At 33.1% G+C, this 12,422-nt stretch overlaps 1 protein-coding gene across 1 annotated transcript in view; it reads right to left on the reverse strand.

Annotated features, from left to right (window-relative positions):
- PCDH11X (protocadherin 11 X-linked) overlaps positions 1-12,422 on the reverse strand; it is an 808,894-nt gene that overhangs the window by 771,496 nt on the left and 24,976 nt on the right. Inside the window, exons 2-3 of the mRNA XM_023202925.2 lie at positions 5,561-5,666; positions 4,840-4,898 (exon numbers count right to left, since the gene is read on the reverse strand). Of these exons, the coding sequence (XP_023058693.1) occupies positions 4,840-4,882 (43 nt within the window). The 5' untranslated portion in view covers positions 4,883-4,898; positions 5,561-5,666. The remainder of the gene's footprint in view (positions 1-4,839; positions 4,899-5,560; positions 5,667-12,422) is intronic.

Below are 12,422 nucleotides of genomic sequence, written 5' to 3' on the forward strand. Positions count from 1 at the left end.
TTTTTTTTTTTTTTTTTTTTGGGTTGATTCTCGCTTTTTTTCCCCGGCTGGAGTGCAGCGGCGGAATCTTGGCTCACTGCAACCTTCGCCTCCCGGGTTCAAGTGATTCTCCTGCCTCAGCCTCTGAAGTAGCTGGGATTAAAGGCACCCACCACCAGGCCCGGCTAATTTTTGCATTTTTGGTAGAGACGGGGTTTCACCATGTTGGCCAGGTTGGTCTCAAACTCCTGACCTCAGGTGATCCACCAACCTCGGCCTCCCAAAGTGCTGGGATATTTTTTACCTTTCCCATATCCACTATATAATGTTGCTTAATTAGTTGTCATTTACATTTACTTATTCCTTTCCCATGTGTCAATATATTAACATGTCAACATGTCAAAATACTCTCTTTCTTACAGAGTAAAATTTTACCTAATACTACTTTCAAACTAGCAATTAAGTCCACAGACTAAAACAAGCTACAAAAAATAGGACTTTTATTTCTGTGTTGTGTGTCACATTAACGAGAAAATGTAAAATCAATTTTGTTCACATAGTCATCACCAAGTATATGAAAAAATAATTCGTTGATAGTTCATTTTACCATTCTCAAGAAGAAGACATTTCATAGAGACATTATTTAAATATACTTTCGGTTTGATTTTCTAGTTTTAAAAATAAATGAAAAATTTTTTCGTACACAGAATGAACTGAAAGACTCCATTTTTTTGCAACTGTCTTAATGAACAATATTGATGATTTCAGACAAACCATTCATTCAGGGCTTCACATCAATTGTAGCAAGACCATTCATTTAAAGCTATTGCAAAATGTATATGATATGGAAATTGAGACAATTATTAATTTCCAATACTAAGAAATGTTTTATACCCTACTGAAAAAGTAAAGTCATAAAATGTTATTATATCCAAATATAAACTATCCCGGCAGTAAGAAATTTAAATTTTTAAAAGATGTCCTAGCATGAGCTATGGAGCTGGACTGTCTTGTTTTATAATAAATCCAAGACCCACCACTCACTAGCTATGTGACTTTATGCAAGTTATTTAAATTCTCTGCATCTTTGTGCAAAACAGTTAACAATTTTATCTACCTTATAGTGTTGTTGTATACACTAAATGAGTTAATATATGTAAAGTACTTAGAACAGTTTCTGGAACATTAATGTTATATGTGTTTGTAATTGTTGATACTGTTATTATAAACTAAAAAAAATAAAATAAACAAAAGTATTTGTATATCCTGCACTCACAAAGACAAGTCTAATCCTGTGGGAAAAACTAAATGGACTTGAATTCTAATATTAACTATGCCTTTAGGTAGCTCTGACTTTGGACAAGTCATTTAGTCATTCTGTGCCTCATTTTACTCATTGAGGGTGAGTAGCATTGAGATTTATCTCTAGGATCTTTTCTTGTTCTAGCCATCTGTGATTGAAAGACGGTTTAATCATAAATACATAATCATTTGCATAATGGATCTCAATTATGAGCAATGCTACAGCTTTAAAAGATTTTACATCACAATTCCACATGCGAAGTCAAAATGTCTTTTCATCAAATGCATATTTCATATAATTTTCAGATTTAAAATTATGTTTATAAGATTTAAAGACTGTGTGCTCTGTTTTACGTAGTTAGTGATTTTATAATTGTTCCCAGCTTGGCAACAACTTTTTTTCATGTAATTTAGATTAAAAAGCTTATTTTAAAAGAGTATGTTAACGATTATATTCGACTTTCAAGGTATGTTTGGTAATATTTTGGTAATAAAATTTTCTTTCAAAATTTTATAACCCTTCATAACATTTTCAAGAAAGACATATCCCAATGACATTTATCTGTAGATATTATTATGATTGGTTTTCAAATGCTTAAACTGCACAATGAATGTTTTTGATAAAACAGGGAACATGTTGACTTATTAGATGATTTTAACTAATATTTAAATTTTTAAAGAACAAGTATATATTAGGGAAAGTGGGGAGTCATTTTAATTGGATACATGTAATATATCTTGAAACCCTGTAATCCAGCACTGTGTTGAAAATATTAAAGCAAACACCTCACAAAATCAAGTGCATTTTGAAACAGTATTTGCAACTAAAATATGTGAACTATGTCATCACGATTTTGTGCTGAAAATAATAAAAATTTGACATCTCTAAATTTGATCACTTTAAAATAAAAAAATAATTAAAACCTGTTACAACTGACAACAACATTGCAACTTCATAATTTTTCACTGAGTACAGCTGCTAATTTTCAAGTGGAACTGTTAAAGAGACATTTGATGTAAGGATTCCTGCTCCTCTCTTTTTTTTTTATTCAGAAGAAAAGTTTTTTTTAAAACAAAACATTTCCAAATATATTATCCAACCAGTACTTTTTTGTGGTCTACTTCCATGTTTTTATGGTGTTGAAAAATAACTATTCATTATTTTAATAATCATTATAAATAACAACCAAACCAAAACAACAACAAAAATTGAAAGCAAAAAAACTATGTTTATTACCTTTCAAAATCTATAGAATCTAAACTGTGAGTCCTAGCATTCAAGGTCCTCAGTTAGCCACTTCTAAGAAATCTATTTCTCTTTAATTTATAATCCATGACCTCTCCTCTTCAGCCAAGCCAAGATCTACTCTCTAGCTATAATATTTTCCACATCTTCTCTGAGCATCAAAGGTCATCATCTGCTTCAGAGCAATTCAAAACTCATTTCCTCTAAGAAATTTTCAGATTAACATCACATGGGGAAAATCTGAATAAGCATAACGGTAAGGATAAGGTTAAATGTAAGTGCTTAAGGGATTTGTGGTTAAAATATAACAACTGAGTGATGGTAGTCAGCAAGAAAAAAGTCTTAAAGCAATGAGTTTTGTTTTTTTTAACTTTAAAATGGAAACAAATCTCATCAATATTCAATTAGCATATTCCATTGCTCGTCTATTTTTCTTCCACTCCTTAAAAAGTACACAGAATATTGTTTTGAACTGAATGGACTGAATGTCTTGTTGAATAATAAATTTTCACCTCGGTTTAATTTGACTTTACTATCTGAATGTTAATTTTTTGTAACTCCCCTCTACTATCTCAAGTTCTCTTAAAACCAACCTGGTACAAATATCAGGTCTATAAAATGTGGTGTATATATAAAGCTGCAATAAAGAACAAGATTATATTAAACTGTCAATGATTAAACTACAGACTGTTTTATTCATGGCAGTTTGTAAATTTAAGCTGTTTCTAAATATGGAAATAATGTGATGAGTTATATTCTAACTACGTGCAAGGGACTTGAATAATTTGGGAAGAACTGTGAGGCACAAGGGGAAACTGGTAGGAGCAGAGGATATGGAAAAGACTGCAGAGAAAACTTGGAAAGAATGAAGGTATTAAAGAGAGAAAAGGGATGACTGAGAGGTAAAGAATGATTTTGAGCCTTTGGACCAACTAACAAAGTAAGAAGTACTCATAGAGTCTGAGCAACAAGTTGTTATGAAAACTTAACTGGGGAAAACTGTGGTGACAATGAAGACGGAGAACTTAAAAACTGGGTAGAGACTTGGAAAAATTATAGACCCTCAAAGAGAACAGGGAGAAATCTGGGGAAACTAACAGAACTGAGAATGATTTCAATGAATGGAAAACTTGAAGGAATGAAAGGTAGAGGGAGGGGGTGGGAAGATTTACCGGATCTGGGAGGTCCCAAGCACCATAAACAGTGGATTTATGTACTTGGAGAGAATGATGGAAGTAACAGAGGAGTAATGGAGGCAACAGAAGGGAACCAGAAAAAGGATGATGTAAAAAGTTGTTTAAATCTTTTCTTCCCTAAAGCTTAAAATGTCTGAGAAATTTAACAGTGATTAGAACTTTTAAGAGATTTCTTCTTTGAGCAATGTCAAGGGGAAGACAGTTCAGTATCTTCTGCCACATGGACAAGAGAAACTGAGAATCAGTATTTATGACAAATAAAGTAAATACATTATTTTTAAGTGTATTACATTATTGGAGTATTGTGACAAAGTTGTGGGGGTGCACTGGAGTACACGTTAATCACTAAGTGGACAAACTTAAATGAGTTTTGAATAAATCAAAACCTCCCAAGCAAGAAACTGAACATAACTTCTAAATTTGGTTTAATTAAATAGAATCCTAAACATTTTGTATTCATCTAAATGGAGATTTGGGGGGATAGCCTATTAGTTTATTAAATCAAATCATACTCCTACAAGTGCAATAAAGTCTATATATTTATTCATTAGAATACTCTTCTTGCTTGTTAGTTAGGTGTCTATTTGTGAAATATGTTCTGTGTACCAGGCATTGGAAATGCAAAACTGAGGAAGAACAGTCCCTCTACCTAGGGTGCTCATAGAATACACAAGTATTTGTTCTGAAAACAGGTACTTCTGGAATTTTTCAGCACACTGATAACTCATGGTCCTAAAGACATCTTTGCACGATCCAGAAGGGCCTTTACAACTTCATTGTTTACCATCAGTAAATTGTCAATTCCTTAGAAATTGTCAGTCCACTGACGGCAAGTGTGGCCATCCAGGCCAATCCAGGTAAATTATGCTTACTATAATTTGTGGGATTTTTGTTGTTGTTGTTTTACATCTCTCCCTACATGATATCAGTATACTGGAATATAGACTTCCCCTTCCTCTCATCCAATCTCATTGTTAACATTTTAAACTCGAAACCAATCTTTTAAGACAATGAAAGCTTCAAACATGAAAAATTGGAGTTCAGATAAAATTACTACTCCTGAAAAGACCCAGAGGAAAGGAGACGTATATGGTATTTAATATATATGAAACTCACCTTGAAATATCTGAATTAAAACCCACTGTCGTTGAGTCTTCATAGTGTTCTGCAATCAACTGTTGAGTGGGGGATAAAAAGAGGGAGGGGAAGGAAAAGGTCTTTGCCTCCAGTACGTTGTAATCAGTTTAAACTTAAATGAAATAGATGCACTGAAGAGATAGGGCTTCAGTAACCCAAATCCTGCACTAGATAGGAGGTTCCATGGCAGGACCTCAGAGTGCTGTTAGCAGCAAACCATCCAGGATTCTGAAATGTAGGCACAAAATATTTTTTGAATTAAAACTGAAATGAAGTCTCTGCTATCCTTATTTGTCTGCTAATGAAAGCTTAAATTAAAAACACCCTTCCCACCAACTGCTATTATTCCTTGGATCATTTTAACAGTTTTATAAACCTAACACATACAATTGGGAATTTGCATAGGCTTATCAAACAGTAGACAGGATAGATTCAAAGTTCTATTTATATGGAAAAGGTGTGACCCTAGCCCCATTGGCTAGTGGTATTTATTTCCTGACTCTGAGGAAAATGGTTATGCCTGCTTTGAATGGTAATCACATAATATACATCACTAAAAATGTTTGATTACCTACATATCAATTTCATTTGTTTTCAGTTGTTAACCTAATCTTAGCTATAATGCCTCTTGTTATCAATTCATACTCTCTTAGGGGGGAATTTCTAATTCTGTAAGGAGGATAGCAACACACTGTCTCACCCAAGCTTGTCAGCTTCTTCACAACATTACAAAGTTGAGAGCAGCTGAGGGAAAACCTCTCTGGTATGCGATCTGTGGAATCCTTCTTACTCACAACAGGATTTTCCTATGAGGGGTCAAACACTTTCAGCTGGATTTCAAGAAACCACAAATCTAAATTAAACAAGTAGACAACACATGACAGAGGTCCAGCACTATATGGCAGGATCCTCCAATTAGCTGTTTTGGCTACAAATCAAGGAAAGCTTAAATATTTCTGAACAATTTTAGATTTTGGAAAAAGGGAAGCAAAGAACATAAAGATTGTGTTTTATGATCTCATGAATCTTTCTTGGATTAAAAAACAAAAAATCCTCGATACTTTTGGAGGTAGGGTATACTGGAAGGTATTTCTTAGCTTTAACAGGGAATAAGCTATTAACATTTTTGAAAAGCCAGCCCAGCCTGTTGTATTCTTATTCTAATTAAGCCAGACTTGTTAAAGCATTTAATGCATATTTATATGGAAAACATGACATCTTCCTACCTACATAAATCATATTTTGAATTTTTTATTATTGATGTTGCAAAAAATATGGATTAAATGAAAAGTGATAATAATGATACTAATACAAATCTTCAACTTTGAGGGGTAATTGCTTATATTGTAAATGGCTATAAATTATACTTTTTATTATGGGAAGTGGTAGTCCTATGCCTTATTATTTGTTATTATGATCTTCCTAGAATTCCATAGAAGTGTTTCTCTCATCCATTCCTCCAGCAAAAATTTCTAGAGCAGTACTATCCAACAGAACTTTCCACAATGATAAAAATATTTTATTAAAATATCTGCATGGTCCAATATGGTAGCCACTTGTGCCTGTTAACCACTTGAAATGTGGCTAGTGCAACTGAGGAATTAAATTCTTAATTTAATTAATTAAAATTTAAATACTCACATGTAGCTAGTAGCTACCATATTCAACAGCACAGTTCAGAGATACTTCACATTCTGTTTTTAATTTGGAGTATTCATGAATTTACTTAAGGAAAATGTGTTTTGTTACAATATTCCATCCTCTTCCATCCATTCATCCATCCAGTTGATCTGTACTTTTTAAACACCCTCTGTGTATAAAGCACATGTTAAGTTTATGTAGTGAGGGAGATAATACAAGATTTGTAGAAGATAAATATTATACTAAATAAGCTAAGTGACAAAGGATAGAGCAAAGTGATACGGTAGTACCAAAGAATGTGAATATTTTGAAATGTGAATACTTTGAGGTAACGGAATTAAGAAAAGGTTCATGAAAGAAGTAGCTCTTTAAGTGTTTTTGATAAATAGCTGGAAGATGTAGGAAGAAAGATTGGAAGAGAAAGAGATTGTAAGATAGAAAAGTCTAAAGTTTAATCTGGAATGTGGGTATAAGGAAGAGGAAATAGTCCAAAGCTTTTGAAGTGTGAATGACTGAAGAAGTTAGTGCCAAGAACAGATAAGGCAAAGACAGAAGACGAATATGTTTTACAAGAAAATGTTGAGACTAAGTAACATAATTTACTTTAATCTGAGATTTTATAAGTTACTTAATTATAAAAGTTATTTGTGATAAACTTTAATTACAAATGAGCTGACATTGTAGCCATTAAACAAAACTTATACGTTAATTATAATTGTTACTAAAGATAACTATGATCAATATGGAAATGAGATATGCTTAAAGAGACTTCTAGTAAAGGATGAGCATTAATCACCTATTTAACCTTCCATATTGGCTTCTATATTTAAAGACTAAAGATTAGGACAGCTACAGTAAGTGCAGATAAACACAAACATACATGAATTTTCTCTTATTTTCTGTATACAATTATTTGGGCAGTGCCAGATAACCTATTTTTTTTTTCATGTCCCAGGGGAGTGCCTTAAATACTCCAGCCACTATTACGTTTTTTATTAATCTAAAAGCAAAGACCAAATTACTCTGAGAAAGTAGATATCCTTATAATGTGATGTGGATAGCTAATCAAATGCCATAAATATAGAACCTTAGTGATAGATTTATCAATGCCCAGATCCATCACACATTCCTTTTTTTTTTTTTTTTTTTTTTTTGAGACGGAGTCTAGCTCTGTCGCCCAGACTGGAGTGCAGTAGTACGATCTCGGCTAACTGCAACCTCCGTCTCCCGGGTTCAAGCCATTCTCATGCCTCAGCCTCCCGAGTAGCTGGGATTACAGACGCCCATCACCATGCCTAGCTAATTTTTGTATTTTTAGTCGAGACGGGATGTCATTGTGTTGGCCAGGCTGGTCTCGAACTCCTGACCTCATGATTCCCCCACCTCGGACTCCCAAAGGGCTGGGATTACAAGCGTGAGCCACCGCACCCAGCCACACATTCCTTTTGAATATACATTTATTAACAACTGTGAAATTTGAATAAAAGTTAATATTATCTACAGAGATCTTTGTTATTTTTGCTTTGCCTCTGTTAATTAATGCTTACTATGTTGAGCAGAAAATCTTTCTTTGCAAACAAAGGAAGAATTGAATAATGTTTCCATAGTCTGAGTAAATAAAATTTTAAATAATCAAGTATTTAATACAAATACATAATCAGAAGAGTGGGAGATAGTTAGGGTTATATCTCTGCCTTTAATAAAGACCAGTCCAATAATGGGTTACAGTTATTTTTCTATCTGAACCTTCATCGCTGGATCGACAGAGCTAACAGATAAGGGTGTTATTTCTTTGAAAGCAATGATGAATTTCATAAATTTTATTAAAATAAGTGTTTTTTTCATTAATGTTTATAATAAAAAATGTTTAATTGAAAAGTTGTAGCCCTTTATATTTAATATTTTGTGAACCAGTTAGATGTACTTCATGACTTAGGGGCTACAGCTATGTTGGTATTTTTTTTTTTCTCCTAGAATGATTTATGAGGAACAAGAGGTTGTGAATCTCTTGTGAACCTATGAATACACAGTTTGCTAACACATAGATTTTAAAATTCTGAAATTTCTGATTCTGATAAAATATCTCTATGAATTTGACAACCCAATAGAATGCTGGTGGGTGAATTAAAATATTACTTCACCAATATATTTCTCTCTCTCTCTCACACACACACACACACACACACACACAGACACACACACACACACAAAACCATCCTCATTGGTTGATTCAAGCTTATAGATATTAATTTGTCAATTCCAGTTGCTGTCCTAGTTATTGATTCTTCTTGTTGACCTTTATTTATTTTTAATTTTTTTAGAGACAGGATTTTCGCAGTTTCACCCCGGTTGAAGTTCAGTGGCATGGTCATAGCTCACTACAGCCTCCAACTCCTGGGCTCGACTAATCCTCCTGCCTTAGCCTCCTGAGTAGCAAGGGACTACAGGCACACATGAACAGACCTGGCTAATTTTTTTTTTTTTTTTGTAGAGATGAGGTCTTTCATGTTGCCCAGGCTGGTCTCCAACTACTATTCTCAAGCCATCCTCCCATTTTGGCCTCCCAAAACACTGGAATTACAGGCTTTCAGCCACTGTGTCCAACCCCTGTTCACCTTTATATCGATATAGTTTATGGAGATATTTCTGTTAAAAGATAAACTACTTGAATTTTGTTCAATTTAGAGTTTTATTTCACTGCCTTTCCCTGATCCTCAGAATGCATACATTTATAAGACCACATCTTTATAGTAGAAAAACTTTATCTTTACTCAGATTTTGCAGAAACTATAAGTAAAATATCTACTTTCTGCTGTTGTGTACATTTTGCTATATGATGGCATAGATACAGTCAATAAGGGAGAACCACAAGAAATATCGACACTAGCTTCTGTCAATGGTAAGAAAGTTTCTGAAGTTTTTTTTGTTGTTTTTCCTGCACTGACTAAGTATGGTCAAGTACCAAATTCCAGTTTGCCTGTTATCCCTCCACCAGCATAGGCCTAAGCTTAAACTCAAATTGTAACTTGCATACGCAAATTTAATTTGTATAGAAAAATTGAGTTTTTCAGTGAGACTAAAATTCCCATAACCAGGTGTCTTATTAATTGAAAAGTGATAGGAAAACTCCCACAAATGAAGTAACTGTAATTTACACTCTTTGTGACTTACTATCTTGAGAAAACTTTATTTTGTAGTTTCAGATTTCTGTGGACTACAATTTTTAAACAGGTGTACTGTGAAGAATATGAGAAATCTCCACTTAGAGAATTTAAGATATCTAAGAGAATTGTCACAACTGTGAAAAGTGAGGAACATCAAATACCCTTTGTCCCCTTTTTAAAGAAACAACATTTTCTAGTGGATATCAAACTCTTTAAGTGGAGGTGTTTTAGCACAGACAAGACATTCCTTCATTTTAATTTTTTTTTATTCTAGCAAGTTTTATTTTTGGCATACCTCAAGACAGGAAAAAATGAGTATTTCTTGCCAATTTTCAAAAATTAGCAAATCCTTAAAATATTCATTATAAATAGATCAAAACATTCAGCCACATGCTATTAAAAAGGCAGTCAATTTAAATCAAGTTTGACTAGCAAACTTTCTTCTCCCCCACCCACTTTTACAGTCCTGCTGATCTCCCTACTTTATAGTCCCTTATTCACATAAAATATACTAAATTATTTAAGAAAAAAGTCCTAGGCACTTCACTTATCCAGTATCACCTTCATATTAACAAATACTGTGTTCTTTTTATTTGAGGTGGGTAAGCATTCTATTTATTTTGCCCTGTATCTTTTTTGTCCTAATCACTAATTTTATTTTGCGACAGGATCTCACTCTGTCACCCAGGATAGAGTGCAGTGGTGCCACCATGGCTCACTGAAGCCTCTAACTCCTCGGCTCAAGTCATACTCCCACCTCAGTTTCCCCTGCAGATGGAATTATAGGTGCACGCGTCACCGTGAGGGGCTAATTAAAAAAAAAAAAAAATGTTTTTTGTAGCGACAGGGTCTCACTATGTTCCCCAGGCTGGTCTGGTACTCCTGGGCTCGAGCAAGTCTCCTGCCTTGGCCGCCCAAAGTGCGAGGATTACAGGTATGAGCCACCGTGCCCAGCCTAATCACTTATTTTAGTGTGAAACTACTCTAAATACATGAAACTGATAAACACTATTGTGAATATGTTTCTATCCCAACATTAGAACCTTGGAATATTAGAAATTCCTTTTTGATATGTTACTACAAATAATGATTTTAAAAATACATGCATACACATACATGTATGTATGTATAATATATGAAACATGCGATGTCAAGTGGTAACATCACTTGGACTCGGGAAGGCGAACATCACACATCGGGGCCTATCATGGGGAGGGGGGAGGGATTGCATTGGGAGTTATACCTGATATAAATGACGAATTGATGGGTGCTGACGAGTTGATGGGTGCAGCACACCAACATGGCACAAGTATACATATGTAACAAACCTGCACGTTATGCACATGTACCCTAGAACTTAAAGTATAATAAAAAAAAAAAGAGAAAAAAATAAGTAAACAAACTGAGTCCCTTCTTGAAGAAAAAAAAATATATATATATATATGAAACATGCAATATCTAGATGAAAAGGGTCTAGTGTCTAGTTTAAAGAATGCCAGAAGATTGGATGATGAAATGCCTTTTAGGGAGAAACTGAATTATGGGTCTCAAACATGTACTTTTTTTGTATATTTCTGTATCTTGGGGGACTAAAATGTTTCAAAATGACTACTACATTTAAATCTATTGTAATAAGCAATTTTTAAATAGATCATGTGAATAGAATTAGAAGTGGTTATAGAAAGAAACTTAAATCTGATCCATTATCCTTTATATTCACAAAAAAGTCCTTCTTAGAATAAAGTTTAGTATATTTGTTGTTCTTTAATATATCACAAAGGGAAAATGTAACTTCTAGGAGTCTTTTTTGTCACTTCAGTTATCATAAATGGAAATGAGTATTTTTCCTGACCATTTTACTATAGGTTATATTTACTAGTTTTCCAAATTCTCTGGTTGTATCATGTTGAAAAATGAAAGAAGAACATTATTCTTGGATTTCTCTCTAAAACTGAGTAAAGTTATCCTGGAAAATTATTCTTTCTAAGTAGGATCAAGTAATATTTCTTTGGTTGTCTTTTATCATGACGTTTTATCATATGTCTATTATTATATGAACAATTTTTAAACTTTCATACTTAAATTACATAAATATCTAATGGTTCAAAACTAAAATGTTTATAAATATACAATTAAATGATAAATAATTACACTTTGAACTATACCTTCTCTGACCTGATAAAGTGATCAGTTTAAAAATACAATACCACTTTTGTCATAAAAGCAAAGAAATCCACAACTTTTATACATGTTGATTGAGCAGTCATTTGAAAATGATGAAGTAACATTTATTTAAAGTAGCATTTATTTAAAAACAGAATTTCCTCAGAAATACCAGATTCCTCAGAAAAGCCAATAAATACATTACTAAAGACTGTATAAACAAAAGTTAAAATGTTAATTGAATTAATTATGTTTTAAACGGTCTTTATTTTTTTCTTAATTCCTCTCCGGTTAATTAAAAATGACCAGAACCATTTGAAATATAAAACTGCCACTTCATATTTTGTTGCATTATTGTAAATAAATCATATTCTCACTGACCAAAAAAATTTCCATTAAAATGGCATATTTTAAGGATATAATATTCTTTTAATTAACTCGACAATTTTTTTAAATGATTAATTTTGCTAAGAGTTTGAAAAGACTTATTTGGTAAAAAGAGAGAATGTATCATGTTAACATTGCTTAAGCTATTAAGAAAGAACATTCTTTATGTGTAGACTACTGTTGCCAGCAAGGCCACCAATATAAGAA

The sequence above is a fragment of the Piliocolobus tephrosceles genome, chromosome 12, assembly GCF_002776525.5.
Source record: "Piliocolobus tephrosceles isolate RC106 chromosome 12, ASM277652v3, whole genome shotgun sequence".
In the NCBI taxonomy this organism is placed as follows: domain Eukaryota; kingdom Metazoa; phylum Chordata; class Mammalia; order Primates; family Cercopithecidae; genus Piliocolobus; species Piliocolobus tephrosceles.